The following is a 22980-nucleotide window of genomic DNA, read 5'->3' as shown; positions in this document are numbered from 1 at the left end:
ACTATTAACTGAATCTACGCGTCACAAAAAAACTGTGACATTTCCTTAACTATGCATTTCAGTCTAAATGACATTTAAAGAACCTCACATATGGCGGAGTGCGATGTGTTGTATTATCCAGTTTCTCCCTGGGGTTCACTTCTGGTAAGTGGATGAAAAAGTTGTTGTTTTTTCATTTGTTCCTTAATGGAAAAACGACTCCTCGCCCTCAAAACAGCTTTAAGCGAGACTGTCCCTCTGTAAGATTGGGCGATACTTCTTTTTATGGGCAGATGGATCTGCATGTTCCCACCACCGTGTTTGACTTGTGTGCCCATCCTGTCCACATGAAAACACTTCAGACTTTTCACTTTGTAGATTTGATCTGTAAACAAGTCTTTCTTCTGGGTCTTCAAAACTAAAAAATGGTGTTATTTGCTTAAATATCTGACTTGTTTTGTCATGTGGTTTTGGAGCGCTGTCTATCCGGCTCCATGGCTTGAATAATGATACTGATCTCTGAGCTCTTATGATCTGCAGCTCTTCAGATGGTGAGCTTTCCGTTTGTCCACCAATAAAGACTTTAAATGAGCTGCAACTAAGATGTGAACACTTGCAGGAGAAGAGTTTGGGTATTTAACTTTGTTGGAATATAGAATTTGTTTTCAAAACGAGCGAGCGACCACTGTATGTTAATACAGAAGATTATATTCAACAGCTCGTCTGGACGGGACTCAGCTGTCCACCTACATCTGAAGGACAAGGACGAGGATGAGAACGTTCACATTCTGGCCAGGGAAGATGGATGGTTTGAAGGAAGCCATGTACGTTAACCTAGAGAAACCATCGCTCAACCATTTTGATAATCGATTCATTGGTTTGAAGCTTTTTTTCTGATTGTTTTAGCTTCTTAAATGTGCATTATGTAATAAACCTAAAGCAACTGACCATAATCCTCCTAATATGTCACAGAGACTCAGGAATAATGTTCATATAACAAACTGAACTCACCAACAACAACAGTACAGACAAAATATTTGCATTAAAAAAGATATTTTGCAGACTGCAAATCATGTTTATGTTTTGAAATCCTGTTTTGGCATGTGGCGCCACCTACCGCTTTCTACCAATCATTGCAGTCAGTAGAGTCTCAGCTGCCGAGCAACCACGGGTTGCCAGTTAAGTCAGAAAATGAAACCTAAAAGACCTCGGTATTTTGAATTTGAATGTAGTAACCGTTTTTGGCCACATTCTTACATATGGCACCTTTAATTCTTGAAAAATGTCTTTGTTTCTTTGCCCCACATAACAAAGAAATCATTAAAACTGCATCATTTTGGTTTGTGGACAAAACAAGGCATTCGAGAACATCGTCATTTCCAGGTGTGTGTGTGTTAGTGTGTGTTTATACCACGTGTCAGTCTTGCACGTGAAGATTCCCTCCATAAACGCTTCTGGTGGCATCCACTTCACTGGCAGCATGGCACGACCACCTTTCCTGTAATAACTGGCTCTGGGGGGAAAAGGAGGTTAGCAGAGTGTGATCAGATTTACAAGGTTAGAAAACGATGTAAGTACAGTTTTTAGGAATTGAGGAATTGACTAGTTTCAGGTGAGTTTTTATTCAGTTTTAGTCTTAGTCTTTCAGGTATTCACGCTGAAGAGGATGAAAGAATGTGTGACACCAAATATGGTTGATCAAATCCTTTCATTTCATTCTTAAACTTTTAACACCTGCAGGTAAATCAAAAAGTAAAACTTAAAATGGTCAAGTTTTGGAAAAACGAAGCTGAATTTCTCTACAATTCAGTTTAGTGTTAGTTAGTTTTGCTTTGTCCGTTGTAGTTTTTATTGCGTGTTCGGCGCACAAACCTGTAAATGTCTCGTGCCATGCCGAAATCTCCAATTTTAGCCACTCTGTCCGGTCCTGGGCAGGTGAGCAGGCAATTTCTGGCAGCGATGTCTCTGAAAAACAACAGTAGCCGTTACAAAAGTGTAGGTTTGTGATGGCACTAAACTCAAAAGGTGTCGACAGGAAGGAAGTTGATATGTGTTTTTGTGATGTTCTGCCTCTTACGACGCTATCAAGTTGCATTAAATGGGATGTTTGCTCGTCCATGTGTGTCTTCTAAGTTGCACGATCTTCTGAAGGCAGCTTGCCTCCTCAGGCGTCCAAACATGTTGTGGACCAAAAGGTTTTGAGTGCGACTTAAATCAGATCTGTTTTTTGAACTGAGGGGATATTTTTGAGTTCCGAGCTACACATGCATCTCATTTGAGCAACCGCCAGCTATGTTTTTATACTCATTGAGGTGTTCTTGCTTCAGTCCAGAAGGCATTCGCTGACCCCAAAACATCTTTTTCAGCTCTCTCTTTCACACACACACAGATTTGCTCCCATAGCCTTCTAACATGATTAGCAAACACAATGCACCATTAGAACACTGGAGAGAAATGGGCCTCTATACACCTATGTACATATTCTATTAAAAAAACAGACATTTGCAGCTAGAATAGTCGTTTACCACATTAACAATGTATAGAGTGTGTTTCCTTCAAAAATAATAACATTTCTAAGTGACCCCAAACTTTTGAAAGGTAGTGTATATTACGGTGTGTGAATACGAACCTGTGAATGAAGTGGTTCTCCTCCAGGTAGCGGCAGCCACAGGCGATGTCTCGAGCCATTTGCAGCAGCTCCCGCATGGTGAGGGAGGAAGTCTGGCCCTGGGACACAGTTAAACATCTCCGTTACACACACACATATAATGTTCAGTATACCCTACAGAGAAAGGTGTAAGTCAGTCAGACTTACAGCGCGTGGCCTGTTTTGTCTCAGGAAGCTCTTCATGTCTCCTCCGGTCATCAGCTCCAGCAGGATGAAGCGCGGTAAGATGTTCAGGCTGACGCCGATGCAGCGCACGATGTTGTCGTGGCTGAACTTGCTGCGTGGATAAACAGCAGAGAACACAGTGGCTGTAATTTCATTCAGTGTGTCTGATCCAAACCTATCCAATCCAATTGTATTTATAAAGCACTTTTTATAAATTAAACATCACCGGAAACAAAGTCCTTTGCATCAGAGATAAATAACTAAAACACACAAACATGTGACCTACACTGCTGTTCAAAAGTTTGGGGTCACTTAGAAATGTCCTTATTTTTGAAGGAAAAACAAACGTAAATTTGAAAGTAAATAGGTGTATAGAGGACCATTTCTCTCCAATTCAGTGGCAAAATTATTATTTTGAATAAAAATCATTATTTCTAATCATGTCAATGTCTTGACTATATTTCCTATTCATTTTGCAACTCTTTTCATGAATAAAAATGTGACTTTTAATGGAAAACACCAAAAAATTGTATAGGTGACCCCAAACTTTTGAATAGTAGTGTAAGAACAAGCAATAAAACATACAATAAAACAATGCAATATTGTAGAAAATACAAAATCAGATGGTTTTTTTTGTTATCTAGTGAGGGAACCTAGTTTGTGTCTTATCCAAAGTTATCGCTGTTAATATTGTACACCAGGTCTGGTGATAAGAATAATTCAGTAAATAAACTTAAAAGTTGGCTCATAATAATAATAATGTAATACCACCTTAAATTTTAGATCCGGAGTGGGTCTGAGTCATCGCGTGAACGTGTTATTGTCAGCAATTACAGTGCGGACCGCTGCGGTAAAAGAGTGTACCTCATGATCAGTGCCTCCATCAGGAAATCCATCTCATCCTGTTCAGAGCAGATTTCTGGAAGAGTCTGTTGCAGGAAATGGGGGAAAAAGAGATGTTTTTTGAGTTTTGTTGAGAGCAAAGAGAGGAGAAAAAATCTGAAATTGAACCCAAGGGATCTCAGTGTACATTCAATGGTTGTTTTGTGCATTTGAGACGGACTCAGTGGCTCAAAGCTCTACGACTAAGGAGGTGGTCGTCGCTTATTCCTGTTTTATTTTTTAATATCCAATTGTTTTTATTCAAATACTCCTTCAGTTATAGCACCCCCTGTTTTTTTTTTGTGTGGGTTTCTGTACGATGACAATAAAAACGACATCTTATTTTAATCTTATCCTATGATCTATGAGCATAGATTACCTTTATGGCCACCTGCATGGGACAGTTATCACCACTCATCCCCAGAACTTGTCCTTCATACACTTCTCCAAAAGCACCGTGTCCGAGAGCTCTGGAAAAGATAAACAAACAAAAGATTGAAAAAAAACGTTTGTCACCTGTGGGCACTGGCACAAGGCAGGGAAACCTCAAACCTATACCTGAAAAGTGTGATGTTCTTGCGCGGCACTTCCTTGAGCTCACTGAGCGACGCAGCCTTCCCCGCAAAGCAGTAGTTGGGGTTGTAGTCGGTCATGATGGTGGACGAGCGGATCTTGCTCAGCTTGTACTCGGGACTCTGCAGACGTCCCCTCACCGCGTGCAGGTCGTTCTTTTTGCGGTACCACACTGGACACACAAGAGGCGCAAAAACAAGGTCAGTTCACACAGAATATGTTTAAAGAAACACGTCAACAACCAACAGATTTTTCACCAGAACTCCACTGTGGCATGTCTTCACAGAGATTACATTCACCGAATTTCACCACCAGCTGATTCAATGACTTTTGGAGAGTTTTTTGGGGGGGAAAGTGGATGACTGATGTCTTAAAAAGGAACTCCACTAACTTGCCATGACTTCGATGAGGATTCGGGCCAAACAACAAAGACAAATAAAAAATAAATTGAAACTGTCAAGAATGAAGGCGCAATATTGTGAGAATAAAGTTACAATAAAGAATACAATTTAATTGCTTGATTAATGATAACTTTATTCTAGTAATGCTACGACGTTAATCTCATGTTAGAACTTTATTCTCGTAATGTTCCGACTTTATTCTCGCTATGTTCCGACTTTATTCTCATAATGTTACGACTTTATTCTAGTAATGCTACGACGTTAATCTCATGTTAGAACTTTATTCTCGTAATGTTCCAACTTTATTTTTGTAATGTACCGACTTTATTCTCATTATATTACGACTTTATTCTAGTAATGTTCCGACTTTATTCTCGTAACGTTACGACTTTATTCTCGTAATGTTACAACCTTTTTCATATAATATTAGGACTTTATTCTAGTAATATTACAACTTTATTCTCATAAGGTTCCGACTTTATTCTAATAATATTATGACTTTATTATGTTTTTCTTTTCAGTTCGGCCCTAATACTCTGTCGTACATTACACTCCTGACGTTGCTCCCAAACATTTTATTCCATGCATCCATCAGTTGAGTGCTATGTTGCTAGTGAACAATATAATCGTGAGCTGCTGATCTCAAACTCAGATAAGCAACTGCACACATGAAATTTAATAAAATCACTCAAGTGACAGCACTTGAGGATTTTGCAAAAGCTTCCAAGACCTGTGCACAGAAATCAGTGGAGTTCCCTTTTAATAAGATGTTTTTTTTTGGGGGGGGGGGAAATATCCACTCTTTACTGCTCCTTGACTGTCAATGCCAGTGAGTTTGGACTCACCCGCCCATGGAGGCAGCCCACATCCCCGATGCAGGTTGGTAGTCTGCCAGGGAGAGGGGGTGTTGCGTGCAGGTAAGAGGAGCCGTCGAGCCATCGCCCGGTGCAGATGCTAGGGACTCGTGGGGGTTTGGGGTTAGGGGAGGGGGGAAGGAGGAGGATGAGGGGGGAGGAAGAGGAGATGGGGACGCCCAGGAAACAGACTACCTCCCTGCATGGGGGAGAGCTTTGGTGAAGAGACACCGTTAACCTGGAAAAAGCGTGTATGTGTGCGCTTTTGAAAGCAAAGTTAAGGTATTGCACATGTCACCAGCTGGTTTAGTACTTGATTTATTCAACTGGACATTTGAAAAAAAAAAAAGAAAAAAAAAAGACATACAATACAGTTATTAAGATTTCACACTAAATAAAAACAATTTGTTCTGCCCAGTTTGTGCATTGTGTGCTAATTACAGGAGTATGATGCCATGCAGTTCCACTTCCACTGCTATTTAACAACCATCTAATCTGCCCTTACAGTAATATCTGAGTGAATAACATATGTTTAGCTTAATCTAACCTTCTAAAACCCTTATAAAGTTTATTGTTTATTTAGGCTCCAGAGAAGAGCATGCACTACACTGATGGACTAATATCCGTCCATCTGGCAGACGCAACCGTGGCTAACCTGTCCTTTTCCTCAAAAAACATGACTAAGTGATGAACGCTGTTGCCCATTTCCCACTGCTCTCATCTCCTGAAATCACAGTACACGTTCTCGCTGCCTCTTCTGCAGAAAAACAACTCTGTGTCGTCACCCAAGCGTTCGTTCCAAACATGCATTAGCCACAATATCCAAAGTAATACCCTGTCATATAATGATCTGCCTCTGGGACTGATAATCAAGTCAAATAAAAGTATGTCTCACTGATCCTTTTTTATTAATGGTCTTTCCCCCCTAAGACTGCAGAGATCAGCTGCTCTGGTCTCGCTGCCAACAAGAAAAACAACTCCAGATTTGGCAGATTTACTTAGTAAAGATGGTTCCTCGGAGTATTTACTGATGCAACTGCTTTTGTCGTGCCTGGTTTTCTTGTTGGTCGATGTTTGAGACCAGAGAACTGACATTATTTCACAGGAGAAATAAGGAAAAGGGGGGGGGGGCACTTTTATGGCGCTGTTCCACTACATAGTACCGCTTCGGCTCAGCTGGACTCTACAAGGTTTGGTTGGTTTTCCATTACAATAACAGAGAGGTAACAGGAAAGTAATGAATTACATTTACTTGTGTTACTGTAATTGAGTCGTTTTTTTGAGTACTCGTACTTTTTAAAGTAATTTTACTTTTACTTAAGTATTTAAGTAAGAAACCTTGGCAGGGAATGATGAGAACAGGTGAACAAGGAGGACAGGTGAATGATGAGGACAGATGAACTATGAGGACAGGTGAACTATGAGGACAGGTGAACGATGAGGACAAATGAACTATGAGGACAGGTGAACGATGAGGACAGGTGAACGATGAAGACAGGTGAACGATGAGGACAGGTGAACGATGAAGACAGGTGAACGATGAGGACAGGTGAACGATGAGGACAGATGAACTATGAGGACAGGTGAACTATGAGGACAGGTGAACGATGAGGACAAATGAACTATGAGGACAGGTGAACGATGAGGACAGGTGAACGATGAAGACAGGTGAACGATGAGGACAGGTGAACGATGAAGACAGGTGAACGATGAGGACAGGTGAACGATGAGGACAGATGAAATATGAGGACAGGTGAACGATGAAGACAGGTGAATGATGAGGACAAGTGAACGATGAGGACAGGTGAACGATGAGGACAGGTGAATGATGAGGACAGGTGAACAATGACGACAGGTGAACGGTGAGGACAGGTGAACGATGAGGACAGGTGAATGATGACGACAGGTGAACAATGACGACAGGTGAGCGGTGAGGACAGGTGAACGGTGAGGACAGGTGAACGGTGAGAACAGGTGAACGATGAGGACAGGTGAACAATGACGACAGGTGAACGGTGAGGACAAGTGAACGGTGAGGGCAGCTGAAATATGAGGACAGATGAATGATGAGGACGAAGATTCGTGATTCACCTGCTAATTAAGGTCCCTGAGTGAGTGACATTTGTGACCTTTGACCCATGTTGACTGACACGTGTTTACATATCATATTCACTTTAAAGTCAGCACTTTAATTTGTAAAGGTTTGCCTTTAATTAAAAACTATACATGTGTCCTTTGTGCACAACACAAGAAAGAACCCCAACCTTCTCCAAAAAGTAACTAAGTACATTTTAAACAATCTACTTTTTTTACTTACTGACCAGTACTTTTACTTGTACTTCAGTAGAATCTTATCAAAATAGTGGTGCTTTTACTTGAGTAGAAGATTTTAGTACTCTTTCCACCTCTGACAATAACTGTGGCGCACAGAGGCGAGGCCACCACATGGTCACGCTGGGACCATGTGGTGGAAAAGGTGCCATTACAGTTGTACTTAGATGAATATTCAGCACGTTCAGTAAGTTTTTGGAAAAAACAACTGGGGGAAAGAACGGGATATACTGTATGTGAACTTGGTTTGAGACTAGCATGTCAACCGATATGTAAAGATTCCCTTCCCTGTAACCTGCAGCAGATATAAAAATGTGACAAAGGTGCACCAAAAAAAAGAAGAATATAATAATTTTAATAATCCCTCACTGTCCTATATGTATGTTATTGTTATACTGTTTAAAACTGTATTTCTGGTTCACAAAACAAGGCTTATGATCATTTGTTAACAGTATACATTGCATAGCAGCTTCTCAGACTAAGTTAAATACTAATAATGCAACAATAGCTATTATGCAACATAATGCAAGAGTTCATATTAAATATTACATGGGGGATTGTTTCTGTATCCCTCACAACTCTTATTATTATTATTTTTAAAAAAAGAAGACATAATTCCCTAACCATTCCCATTCTGAGCTGTTGTGCAAAGCATTTTTCCGTTATGTTCGGCTGTCCCGTTTGTCTCCGATCAACCACCAAAATTGCAATCATCTTCAGGTTCTCATTCAGAAATGACATTTGCACATTGGTCCTCTGCTCAGTTCTTTGTGCTTTCTATTTCATACGAGACTCATTATCGTAGAAAGTCAGTTCCCTCTTCCCAACACAGATGTGCTTACAGTACATCTCTATAATGCTTTGAGAGCAATCGTTCCACGTCTACTTCAGGGACTAAATCGTTTGTTATTTAACTGCAACCACCACTTACTTTTCATTCACACAACTAGGGGGGCTTATTTCTTACTACATGTGCACACCACTCGTTCTTTACGCCTTCAATCGTACGACACAGAGCCCGAGGACAAACTCAAACTTGACGCTTTATCCAAAAAAAGGGTGCAGCACGTAAACGTCCAGCTGAGCTCACAGCCGGTGGAACGTGGAAGGCACAGACTGCACACACATTTGGAGGAGTCTCTTACTGAGGATGAAGCTGGCACAGACCAGCACGACGCAGCTCGCGACGGTGGAGACGACGACCGCCACGATGAGCAGCGTGGACATCTGGCCCTGTGGTGCTGGGCCTTGAGGAGCTGCTGGGAGAGAGAGAGAGAGACAAGAGATAAGAGATGCTGCTTTAGGACTATTAGACTATTTTGTTTGCAGGTTGATAAACGTACCGACGGCGTCGATGCACGTGACGTTGTCGCTGGCCAGCACTTCGTGTTCGTCGCAGAGACAGAGGACGAGGTGAGTGTCCTCGTCGCGTTTGCAGCTCTGCGTCTGACAGTGGCTGCAGTTCAGCTGCACCTTGATCTCACACTCGCCATGACTCTCCATCGCTGGGGGGGGGAGAAGAATCATGTAAAACAAACACACCATGAAACACAAAATGATTTGGTAACATGAGACAGGAGCCAAATTTGAACTGACGTGTCAAACAAGTGTCGTCTGTGCTGCCAGAGTTTGAAAAATCTATTCAAGCTCTTAAGTTCAGGTCCAAAAACAAACACATCAATAAGCCGCACATGTGCAGTGGCTGATGAGTTTGTTTATCACGAGGAATCACATATTTATTTTGGCAGTTTATTTTAAGTCAGTTTTCACAAACAAACAGCAACATCCCACAGCAAAAAAAGAATACCCGGAAATTGAAATAATTTATATCAGAAGGTTTTGTGACACAGAAATATATGATAATTATTATTCCTATTATTATTATTATTATTATTATGAGTATTAGAGCCAAACTGAAAAGACAAAAAAATAGAATTTTTCGCGAACAAATTCTGAATATTACAAGAATAAAGTCGTAATATTATGAGAAAAAAGCCATAATATTATGAGAATAAAGTTGAAACATTATGAGAATAAAGTCGAAGCATTACGAGAAAAAAGTCGTAAGTTATGAGAATAAAGTCATAACATTGCGAGAATAAAGTTGTAACGTTGCAAGAAAAAAGTTGTAAGATTACGAGAATAAAGTCGTAACGTTGCAACGTTGCGAGAATAAAGTTGTAACGTTGCGAGAAAAAAGTTGTAACGTTGCGAGAAAAAAGTTGTAAGATTACGAGAATAAAGTCGTAACGTTGCGAGAATAACGTTGTAACATTATGAGAATAAAGTGGTGAAATTAAAAAAAAGTCGTTACATTACAAGAATAAAGTTGTAGCATTGCGACGATAAAGTCGTAATTTTATGAGAATAAAGTTGTAACACTACAAGAATAAAGTCGTAACATTACGAGAATAAAGTCGTGAAATTAAAAAAAAGTCGTTACATTACAAGAATAAAGTTGTAGCATTACGAGAATAAAGTCATAATGTTACGAGAATAAAGTCGTAACATTACGACAATAAAGTCGTAATTTTATGAGAATAAAGTTGTAACACTACAAGAATAAAGTCGTAACATTACGAGAATAAAGTCGTAGCATTACGAGAATTAAGTCTTAGCATTACGAGAATAAAGTCGTAGCATTGCGAGAATAAAGTGGAAATATTAAGAGAATAAAGTGGAAATATTAAGAGAATAAAGTTGTAGCATTACGAGAATAAAGTCGTTATATTATGAGAATAAAATCGTAACATTCCGAAAATAATGTCATTATTAATCAAGCAAAGATGATCAGCTACAGGCGACAAGATGAGAAACACAGAGCAATTACATTTTAAAACTAAATCAAAAAATGTTATGTAATAACATTATGACTTTATTCTCGAAAGATTAGCTTCTTTTTCGTAGAAATATGCTTGATGGACAAAAAGAAACGATTGTTAATATTGTTTGAAAGTATACATCATCAATCGTGCGTGTATGTTGTGCAAGATGGTTAAAGATCAGAGGACGCTTTAATTACATAACATAAAAAGATCAAACTAAATCACATCTTTTTTAAGTGCATTTCATGCTACAGCAGCAGCTATTGCGGTTAAACGCAGTGACTGGCAGCACACGCAGCAGCAGCAGCAACAGCAACAAACAACAAGGTCTTTCACATGGAAGGATGGATGTTTGTCTGCTGGCGCCAAAGGCAACAGGCTGCATGAGGCTGGGAATTAGTCGACAGTCCTCCCGAAGAATAATGAGAAGCAGATGGCCGCTGCTATCGTCTCACAAGAAAAAAAACAGGAAAGAAAACACCTCATAAATCCATGTGTACCTGTGAATTTGTGGAGCTCAGTGTTCACAGCGAGAGTCTGGCACGCACACACACGCACACACACACACACTGAGGCAGTAGCTGGATCAATAGCTGGGAGGAGAACTGAGTGATCTTCACACCATGCATGTCTCTGAGCTTTGAGATCAAATCATGCGCAAAAGTGTTAAATAGCCGTTTATGGACAATGATGCAACTCCATGTTATATTTTGTTATAAAACTCATTTTATATCCTCACTTTTTTCCACATCAATCCTTCAAAAAAGTTATGTTAACACACAGAGAGCACTAAAATGTGCTCATCAAAAAGCTATCAAACATTTTCAGGAGTCTTTTCCATAACTGTCAAATATTAAAAATGTTTAACCCTTAAATTGTCAAGTTTTTGTCATGATTCACCTTCATTTTATGAAAAAAATACAATAAATGAATTATTATCACTATGGCAAACTGAATATTGCAGCCCGGTATATGTGAAATATTAGCAGAAACATTTGTTTTCATGCATTATTATTTTTATTTATGTATCATAAAATACTCTCGTTAACACACCTGGAGCACCATAATGTGCTCATAAAAAACATTACGTTTTTATTGTTTTTAACCAACATCTGTCCTTTCCATCCAACTTTTTTTTTTTAGTACATTTTTACTTTACAATAGACTAAAAATATATGAAACCCATAAAAAAATTCATAAACTGACACACAATATGGATGAATGAAAATTTAAGATGTGTTTAAGGGTTAATACAACAGTGGTTTATTGCTCATGTTCGCTCTAATTTGATTTCCCTTCTTATTTTTCTTCAATTCAAGACTTTAATTTCTACTTCCACCATTAATCAAACAGTCTGTTTATTTTTTACCCAATTGCATCCAATCTCAGATTCAGAGAAAGTTGCTCATTTGTCCTACACTCTTAGAAATAAAAGTGCTCAGCAGAACCATATAAGGTTCTTCAGCTTGTCCTCATAGGAGAACCCTTTTTGGCTCCAGGTGGAACCTTTCTATAAAGGTTCCACCTGGAACACTTTTGGAGGGTTCCATCAAGAATCCTTTTAAAACCCTTTATTCAGGAAAGGGGTTTTCAAGGGTTCTCTGGATCAAAATGGTTCTTACTGGAACCATTAGTGTTATCAAGAACCCTTGAAAGCAAATGGTTCCAGGTAGAACCTCAGCCCTTGTAGAAGGACACCTTTGGAACCCTTATTTCTAAGAGTGTAGTAGTTTGTTGGGTTTTTATGACACAATACTTATTATAACCTTATTATAATACTCCATATTACAAAAAAAACTAACAATAAAACTTAGCATTTACCAAACTAAATAAAAACTAATGGAAAATATCATGGCATCTTCTTCTTCTTCTCTACAGTTTCACAAAACACTCAGCTCAAGGTCTACTTACTTGACGAGATTATCTTGGGATTCTAATCATCAAAGTGAGGATCTATTACATTCTACAATCCAGTGCTCTCAACTAGACCAGCTGTATCACCATTGTTTGGCCTCACGTAAGAACCATTCATACAAAAGAGTTTTGTGTATAGTAGTGGTCATGGCATGAGCGTCTTCAGACCACTTCATTAAATCTTTCCAGTGTTATTGTGTTTTCAGGTACAAACAGGTTCCTGTGTGATGTTGAAAATAAAAAAACGGTATCCGAATCAGAATGAGTCTCACCCGCCAGAGGCTGCAGGAAAATCTCCCCCATCGGATGAATGAACGAGACTCCGTTCTGACCGTCGGCTGTGATCTCATCCGTCAGCACCGCATCGCCTCCTGTCACAAAAAATCCATCAAATGCCAGTGTGTAACCATTATGTTAAACATTTCCTCTCAAATATTATATTATTACTTAATTTAAAAAATATCAGGATGCACTATATTATCAGCAGATATAGGCTTTGATATGTATGATTGGATATTAGATAGAGCGACCTTTAAAGAACGAATTCCTTATATTACGAGGATAAATCCTAATATTGGAAAAGTCGGAATATTATAAGAATAAAGTCTAACCATACAAGAATAAAGTTGTAATATTAAAAACGTCAAAATAATATGAGAATAAAGTTGTAATATACAGAAATATACATATATACACATAAATATGTATGTATAAACATATATACATGCACGTATACACATAAATATATATACATTTACCTGTACATATATACATACATATAAGTGTACAAATATATACACATCTATATATACACATACATACATACATATACACATATATAAATATACGTATACACATAAATATATATATATATATATATATACACATATATACATAAATATACAGATATATACATACATATACACATATATACACAGACATACATATAGATGTATATGCATGTACATACATGTTTACACATAAATATATACATATACACATATATACATACATATACACACATATATACATACATACATATACATAGATATATACGTGTGTATATATGTATATACATATATACATACACGTATACACATACATATATAAATATACACATATATACATACATATACACACATATACATACATATACAGATATATAGATATATACGTGTGTATATATGTATATACATATATACATACACGTATACACATAAATATATAAATATACACATATATACATATATACATATATACCCATATATGCACATACATATAAAAATATATAGATACGCGTGTATATATCTATATACATACATAAATCAGTGTGAAATGTTACCTCTGTATCCTCCTCCACCACCTCCAGCTGTGCAGGCTCCTCCGCCGCCTCCAAACCCCCCGAAAGTGGACCAGCCCAGCTTGGACAGGGCCAGTGGACACGATGAGCCCCCCTCTGCACCCTCCTCCAGAGACCGGCCCGCTCTCAGGTGAGAACCAGGACTGTCTCTCCAGCCTCCACCTCCACCTTTAAAACAAGAAAAACGTAATCAAACACTATTACACCGTGTCCTCATAACCATGGAGGATTTGCATTAAAAGTTTGTTACTTTTACCATTTTTAAACCATATTTTTAAGTCCAAAAATATGAATATATAAAAGTAAGGAATGGCTTTAACAGCACCAGTAACCTGTTAAGAACTCATGGTTACCATATATTATGTGACTGTACTGTATCCGCTCATACAAGCTGCCACTGAGCTGATGGATCACATACTATTTAGCTCTAGCGACAGTCAGAATCCAGGGTTTTGTGAGGAACAAGCTCAATCTTGTGAAAAGTGCATTTGGACATCCATGCTGGAGAGTTTGAGCGAGGCAAGCAGAGACACATGCACAGGATTCAGTGATGATTGCTTGTGATTTTTGTTTCCAGGAAGCCAGTGGGCAAAGGTTTGATTACAAGGCTCTTCAGACGTTCAATCTCACTCTCTCTCAAAATAAAGACAAAAAGAGTGAACATTTTCATGTTTTTTTCCCTCATTCCCATTTTGTCACCATCTTGTGAAAGCTGAATGATGATAAAAAGAGGGCCAGATTTGATCATTCCTTAATAACTGAATTCTTATTATCACAATTAGCATGTTTAAATGGAAATTTACCCCACCATGAATTTGTGAAAATTTCACAGTATGATTAGAATCCAATCATACTGTGAAATACTGCATTTTTTTCAAGGGTAAATTATGCATAATATTGCTATTTTTCTTAATGTCAGTCTGTTCATCATATGTTTTGTACAACAAAGGGAAAAAAATCCCTTTGGAGTTTCTTGTTGTAAAATGAGTTTGACACCTCTGCCATAAATAATATAAAACTAAAACCCACATAAACTCAGCGCGCCACGCTCCCTCTGACCCTCAGATCAACCTCACAGGTAGTTTTTATGGTCGTGCAGGAGGTGATAAATAAAAAAGGGATTTTACTCAGAATGTTTCTGATGAAGCTTTGCCCTGTATGTTTGGTTTCAGAGGTAAAAACCCCATTTATCTTAAAGCCAAACACATTCTGCCTTGAGAGGGGAACATGTGAGTGGTTTTGAGTTACAGGAACAAAAGCTTTCAACCTAATCTTTTTTTTAAATAACTGACAATTTCACACAAATGTTTAAATGATGCGTTTCAAGGAGAGAAGCCAGTTGCCAATCCGGAATAAAAAGTACTTCATAAATAACGTACATATTGTAACGTTTTTCCTCACTTTTCCTTCAAGTCGATGTTCCAAAGCAATCCACCTTTGATAATGTGGAATGTTGGTGCACTAAAGATCTCTGAGCAAAGCGTGCATGTCTAATAGGCTTATTAAATCAATGTTTGCACAGATTGAGTATGTGGATGGTGATGGTTCAAATCTCCAGCGTCTACCATAGAACTGATACCAGGTGGGTATATTTTTTATTAATATGAAATGTTAAATTATTCATACTCACAGAGAATGTTTACTTCAAAAAAGATGAAAATGTTCCCTCGTGGCATGAGAGTTTGAAGCACACATCATAAAGTGCAGCAACTTCTTTTTTTTTGCATGCGTGCGCACGTTTACAAAGTCTCTCTGCCTTTGTTTGATTTCATCTCCGCCTTTTCCTGATTGATTGATCCTGGTTTCAATTGAAGCCAGTGTAAGTGACTGACAACGACGTTCTACAGATCGTACACATGTAGATGCAATAAAGGTTTGCGAGAAAAGGAGTAAAACGACGGGAACTGAAACTCATGAATCTACATCTGTGGCGGCTGGCGTATTTTAATAAAAAGAAGAAAAAAAAAACAGAGGATGCAGATCGAAGTGGCGGGTGATCGATTAAAGATCAGAAGTGATGATCGGAAATACATCACTTGATAAGATTTTCATGTTTTTGTGACAACTAGTGCTATACACTACCGTTTGGGGTCACTTAGAAATGTCCTTATTTTTGAAGGAAAAACACATTTTTTTCAATGAATATAACATTAAATGAACCAGAAATACACTCTATACATTGTTAATGTGGTAAACGACTATTCTAGCTGCAAATGTCTGGTTTTTAATGGAATATGTACATATGTATAGAGGCCCATTTCTCTCCAGTGTTCTAATGGTACATTGTGTTTGCTAATCGCGTTAGAAGGTTATTGGATGATTAGAAAACCCTTGAAAACGATTGTGCTATGATGTTAGCACAGCTGAAAACAGTTTTGTTGGTTCTTTATTCTAAATCAGGGGTTCTCAAAGTTTTGATACCTGAGGGCCAATTTAGGAACCCAACATTGGACTGAGGGCCGCCACAGGAAAAAAAAAACTGAAAGAAATCCCATTTGTAATCATTTTAATGACAAGATTGTAGTTCTACAGTCTACACTTATTGGTCTGTATCCAGTAATGTCCAATAAACATTTAACAAGCTTAGTAGCTCCTGGATTAAAACCATCAACTGTTATTCATTTGAGAACCAATGTTCTAAAAAATAATCTTGTCAATGTCTTGAATATACTTTCTATTCATTTCAGAAATGAAAAGAAATAAAAGTGTAAGTTTAATGGAAAACCTCAACCTCATTTACTCACCTGCTGCACCAGTCTGACCGTTGCTGCTGGGACGCAGCGTGCTGTTTTCATACTGCTCCAGTGGGACGTGGTCCAGACTGGACTCTGGGTCCTCCAGGTAAGAGTTCCCTCCTCCGCCTGCTGCGATCAGCAGGGGAATCATCTTGCCGTTTTCCATCTGACGGGAACAGAAATAATATTATTGGGATCAATAATAACTCTCAGTTTCATGTGCAATATTATATAATATTACAATATTTTGTATTTCAATCTCAATATTATTGGCTTCATTATGTTCACTATCATGTGCAATATAAATATATATAGACTCCGTTTGCACCACTCTTTCGAAACTTGCGATCTTATCTTTGTTATTGTTATTTTTTGTCATTTTTGCAATTTTTGAGCAAGAATTTCCTTCAGGATTAATGAAGTTCAATCTTATTTTATCTTATATTAACACTCATTAGTTTGGAGCCTCCTCAACTACATCACAGCTAGAGTAAGTGGTGTATGGAGCACTATGCACAGGTGTTCTTCCCACTCTCTCCTCTCTGGCGAAAGAAAGACGCTGATTCTCCAGCTTCCTGAAACAGCATGAGTGAAATTACCGCAATAACCACACACTGGCTTTGATGTGCAACTTCTCAGCTTTCCGAAAACTGTTGGAATTTTTTTCCGATAGCACAAACTGAACATGTCAAATTGAGCGTGAACCTGGCATTTTTGTTACCTTGAAGATGTAGGTCGCTCCACCTCCTCCGCCTCCTCCACCAGCCCACTCAGCCCCAGCCTCTGCCCTGAGGTCATCTTCAATCACTGACCACTCTCCCAGGCAGATCTTTTCAGTGTGAGGATTCCTCTACACACCAAGAGCAAGTGAGAGAGAGAGGTTCATGAAGTCACTTTGTGGAACATCACCAGAGCTTTGCCTTTAGCCTAACCGTATACTCACCCCCGGGCATGCGTCCTCTCCCTGGTGACCCACCAAGGTGTAAAGCAGATCTCCTTTCTCCAGAGGGAATATGGCCGAAATGAAGACCCCGTGGTTGCGTTTGTTGTGATTTTTGGCTCCTTTCCCTCCTGCGGCACCATAGGCAGAGATCCTGGGAGAGGTTATCACATGGACTCATTAGTGAATGTCGTTAAAAGTATACTGCTGACTCATGGCTCATATCATACCAGATATGTAGACTGCCATGATTTCCTGTTAATAGAAAAAACACATTTGCTCTTGTTTATTTTTTGGCAGAAAGCGCAGCTGTGTGTTATTTAAGCAGGGTAATTCAACACCCTGTAAACCCTATGATTGCGCTGTGATTTTTTATGGCGCTACATGTCGAGCAGTGAGCGTGGCAAAGTGAGGTCAGTTTTGGATAGCTTTGGATTTTAGAAGCGTGACCGGTACAGTTCAGTCCCCGAGCACATGGTCACACCTCTGAAACACCACTTTAACACTCCATCAAGTCAGGAAGTGACCACAGAAGTTATTGGTTTTTAATCATCAGTGGCCTGGCTTTTAAAATATAAATCAAGAACTTTAGCTTATTACATTTTCTTTAGCATTATGGGTACATATATATATATATACATATATATATATATACTCATATACACACACATATATATACTTATACATTTTTTTGATATATATATATATAAAAACCTACATGCATACATACATATACGTATATATATATATAGATATACAGTATATATCAATATACATATACATGTATGTATATATACATATATAAATATAAACCTACCTGCATACATACACATAATATGTACTGTAAATGTGTAATAAATAAATAATATAATAAAAATAATAAAATAATAAATAAATGTGTATATATTATATACACATATATACACATTATATACCCGCATATAGATACATGCACACATATACACATGCGTACTGTATATATACATACTGTATATACACACACACATAAACGCACACATATACTCTATTTTAGTTACTGTAGAAAACAATATCAGAATCAATAGGTTTATTCCATGAGCTCCCTCTAAATATGTAAATCTATAAATCTTAAAAAAAAAAAAAAACTGGCCACAGACTTTTCAACACTTTCTCTCACCGTTTTAGCTGCAGATTGGATTCATGTGTTTGTAATAGACAACACTTGTCTACAGTGCACGTCACAATCTTGTAGAGCGTCCTTAATGAAGTTTAAATTCAACCTTGACGTGAGCCTCACATCCTCTCATCCTCTCTGTCACTTACAGGTATCTGTTGGTGGCAGGCACTCTCCACATTTGGACTCCCTTCAGCGGGCCTTCCTTCCCCACGGTGACACTGACGTTCTTGTTCCTGTAGGTGCTGTCGCACTGGGCCTGGGTCGGACCGTGGGGGCCGCTGGCGCCGCACGAGTTAAACCACCACGTCATCAGAGACACCTCTAGAAAAACAGACAGAGACAGGACCAGACACTTTCATGAAGAAAAACACTCAGGGGAGCAGGAAGTACATCTGGAGGAAATGACAGGAAGAAGAAAAAGAAGAGCGTATGTGTGTATTGACACATGAAGGAGCTTTTTAATCAACCGTGTATCATGTGAACGCAGTTTGTATTAAAGGTGAAGTAAGTAGTTTATAGTGCCATCTAGAGGAGAGGCTGAAATTTACAACAAAGAACTGCTCCTCTGCTCACCCCCTCCCTTCCTCGTTGTCTTTCTCCGTGTCAGCAGATGAGGTTCGTGAGGCGAGGGAGAGGGCAAGGCTACCGCGGCCGTAGCAGACGAAGCGGAGAGAGAGGAGGCGGGACTTCCGCTACAAGTAAAGCGACGCTTGATTTGTTCTCTCGCGTTTGTCCTTACAGGCTCCGGTAGAAACATGGCGTCTCGCTGCTAACAGTGGCTATGCAACCGCGGCCCGCGACCATGTTATTTTACATGGCTTTTTGAAACACTATGAAAATGAAACAACAACTATTATACAGCAACTAGACAATGCAGGAGCACATAATATGTATAAAAAAGTGGATTTTGGGTTATATAAACCCATAAATACTACACAGTGTCCCTTTAAAGCTGATACAACAGACTGAGCGTCAAGCATCCTCGAGTCTGCAGCTTGTGTGTGTGTAAACGCAGTGTGCAGAATGGAATACAAACTGCATGGTGGACAAAGTATGCTTCGGCTGCATGTGTACCTGACGCTGAGGGCTCTGGAAGAGGACTGAACATGTCCTCCAATGCAATCATGGGCAGCAGAGAGTTGACGTCTGGAGAGAGACAGAAAAGGACTCATTAAACACACATTTTGTTGTTTTTGTCATGAGTTTCCTACGTATAGGAGGTGTTTACTGGTAACTTTGCATTTTTCCTTTGTGGCTGACATACAGTGCTGTTAACATTATTTCCAAGCGGGTTTCAGTTCATTCCTCACGTATATATCAGGTATAATGCCCGTAAATAAATGTTAAGTGCACAGACGTATGTATGTAAAACATATTCCTGTGCACATAAAAAAATTGAGTCACAGTGACTCATTTTCCTGTCCTTCCATAGAAATGATTTTCAAAACAGAAGGATGCAGATGGAAGAAAAATGAGCGCAATTTAAAATCCTAAAGAGTGTTATTAAAGATGATTTATGGCCTGCTGTGACATCATGAATATAAATGTATGTCTGACTCAACACATCAGAGAATTCTGTCCATTTATTGATGATATAACTCAACGATGGAGACGAGGAGACACTCGAGTGACTGCTGCCATAATACTGACAGTCTTATCCTGTGGTTTTCCTATTGCAACAAGGAACTAAAAGCTGCCAATTTGCAGCTGGATGAAAACACCTGTTTCTACCTGTCCAAAATGGTGAAAAACAGAGAAAACAACATGTTTTAAAGTTGTCTTATTTGAAGAACAGTTTATGATACAGATTAAATTTTGGTTTGTGAGCGTCAGGACGCTTTCAGGAACTGGCACATTTACATTTGTGAGAAATGGGTGTGAATTGACAGAGCAATTTTAAAAATCACCCCTGCCTTCATTTTTTTTTTTTAAACCTGCACATTTGAGTTTTAACATGGGAGTCAATGGGAGCACTCTCTGTGCTTTAAGGTGATTTTAAGAAAAAACACAAGTATTATGAAAGTGAAAACACACAGGGTTAGACAACAAACATAGCAATGTTTTTATGTAAAAAATAAAAAAAATGTCTGTGTAGGTTGGAAATTGTGGACAGGAAGAGAGTTTTGTGTAGATATTTTTGTTTAAGTGTGTTACTCTAGCGGCGCTCATTATAAAATCTGAAAATGTCCCTAAAAAAAGGACAAAAATTACTCTGAGATTGTTTAAAAAACCGTAATAGTTGGGCTGTTACTGTTCATATGTACTGAACCGTGTGTCGAAATTCGCATTTTCTTGCGTTTCTTGTCGTCGAGGTTACTCAAACGATAACACTAAAGATGTCAGTGAGAGAAACCAGTGAAACTATGTCAGGATTTTATAGAACTTAAAGCTGGAGTGTGGAATTTCTATTGCCCCGAGACATCGGGTTCTGCTTCATTAGCACCAGGTTTTGTTCTCCTTGAGGACGACTGGTCCTGACATATTTAGTGTTTATGCCAGAAAAGGTCCTAAAAAGTTAACACAATACCCACACACACATATATATACATCTATATATATGCATTGCATGCGGGGGTGCATTTGCATGTGCAAGCAGTAACATTCGCCAGACTGCATCTGCATCTGCGACTGCTCTGATTGAACATGCAGGAAGTCGTTTAGGGAGCGCTTGATTTGCTCGGCATTCCTTTGGCACAGCCCTTTTTTTTTTTTAACGTCGTGCTCGTCAGGAGCCAAGATTGCGATCGTGATTAAAACGAGTCTGTGGAGCATCCGACGTTTATTTTGAGCGGTTTCTGAGACTTGTCATAGAAACGCGTTCCTTGGCGTCTGCTCGTTTCTTTGTCTCCGTCAGTCACGATCGATAAAAATGTGTCACTCTGTGCAGCATGGGAGTGTTGACGGAGACGGAGACAGGCGTGAGGACCAGCACTGTGTGAAGTCATTTGACAGTGGTTTGAATGTAGTGCACATTTGTTAATATTTATATACACTACTGTTCAAAAGTTTGGGCTCAATTAGAAATGTCCTTATTTTTGAATGAAAAGCACTTTTTTTTCAATGAATATAACATTAAATGAACCAGAAATCCACTCTATACATTGTTAAAGTGGTAAACGAATATTCTAGCTGCAAAAGTCTGGTTTTTAATGGAATATGTACATAGGTGTATAGAGGCCCATTTCTCTCCAGTGTTCTAATGGTACATTGTGTTTGCTAATCGTGTTAGAAGGATATTGGATGATTAGAAAACCCTTGAAAACCCTTGTGCAATGATGTAAGCACAGCTGAAAACATTTTTGCTGGTATCTGACGAAAGGACAAAATGATTATTTGTAATAAAAATCATTATTTCTAATCTTGTCATATATTTTCTATTCATTTTGCAACTCTTTTGATGAATAAAAGTGTAACTTTTAATGGAAAACACAAAACAATTGTATAGGTGACCCCAAACTTTTGAACGGTAGTGTATATATAAAGTTACATTATGTACAGCTTTAAACTGTGTTTTACAGGAAATCCATTCAAAATTAATTTTGTGACCAAAACTCATTGGATCAAACCGTGAAACATTCTTAGCAGCAACAGCTAAGAAGCTCTTTTTGTTTTCGTTGGCCACGTCCATGAGCACAGCATTAGGCCGCCTACAGTTATTGTGAGTTCTCGACGCGAGCACTGAATCACTTAGAAACAGCAGCATGTTGTAAAGTGGTCCAGTCTCAAAGCGGTTGCAAGTTACAGCCTCGCAACAGAGCCTATTTTTAAAGTAGAAACAACATCTTGTGGTGATTCATCTCCATCAGAAAAATAATGTGTGTGGTCACAGAGACTTTAACCACCCTGAAAGAATCAAATCAATACTTCCTTGGTGTCCAAGTTTCCCCACAGAGCATTTTTGGGATATTTCATGCATGAATCCAAAAAATGTCATTTAAAAAGGTGACCGTGACCCTAAACTTTACCCGCTGGAACAAAAGAGCAGATGGAACAAAAAATGCCCCTCAGTTCAATCTAATTCATTTGTAAAACAGTTGGTTGACACCAAAGTGATGTACAGTGATGAAGCATTTAACGTTTAAACGTATACAACAGGTGAGAAGCGAACACATACACAGCACAAACTCATGCTGAGTCGAATGCCAAAGCAAAGAGATTTGTTTTTTAAAAAAGAGTCTTAAAAACAGGAAGTGCTGA

General features: G+C 38.6%; 1 protein-coding gene across 1 annotated transcript in view; it reads right to left on the bottom strand.

Annotated features, from left to right (window-relative positions):
• The window catches only part of ltk (leukocyte receptor tyrosine kinase), a gene marked incomplete at both ends in the record, with an annotated part of 38093 nt that overhangs the window by 2508 nt on the left and 12605 nt on the right, over window positions 1-22980 (bottom strand). Inside the window, 16 exons of the mRNA XM_083906701.1 lie at window positions 1391-1492; window positions 1852-1944; window positions 2609-2706; window positions 2795-2924; window positions 3677-3741; window positions 4074-4164; window positions 4253-4439; window positions 8999-9112; window positions 9197-9358; window positions 12865-12963; window positions 13935-14120; window positions 16697-16853; window positions 17409-17537; window positions 17631-17781; window positions 18930-19104; window positions 19858-19929. Of these exons, the coding sequence (XP_083762827.1) occupies window positions 1391-1492; window positions 1852-1944; window positions 2609-2706; window positions 2795-2924; window positions 3677-3741; window positions 4074-4164; window positions 4253-4439; window positions 8999-9112; window positions 9197-9358; window positions 12865-12963; window positions 13935-14120; window positions 16697-16853; window positions 17409-17537; window positions 17631-17781; window positions 18930-19104; window positions 19858-19929 (2011 nt within the window). The remainder of the gene's footprint in view (window positions 1-1390; window positions 1493-1851; window positions 1945-2608; window positions 2707-2794; window positions 2925-3676; window positions 3742-4073; window positions 4165-4252; window positions 4440-8998; window positions 9113-9196; window positions 9359-12864; window positions 12964-13934; window positions 14121-16696; window positions 16854-17408; window positions 17538-17630; window positions 17782-18929; window positions 19105-19857; window positions 19930-22980) is intronic.

This window comes from Microchirus variegatus (genome assembly GCF_963457635.1).
Source record: "Microchirus variegatus genome assembly, chromosome: 2".
In the NCBI taxonomy this organism is placed as follows: Eukaryota; Metazoa; Chordata; class Actinopteri; order Pleuronectiformes; family Soleidae; genus Microchirus; species Microchirus variegatus.
Note: the sequence above shows the minus strand (reverse complement) of the source record. Positions and strands in the feature narration are given on the sequence as shown.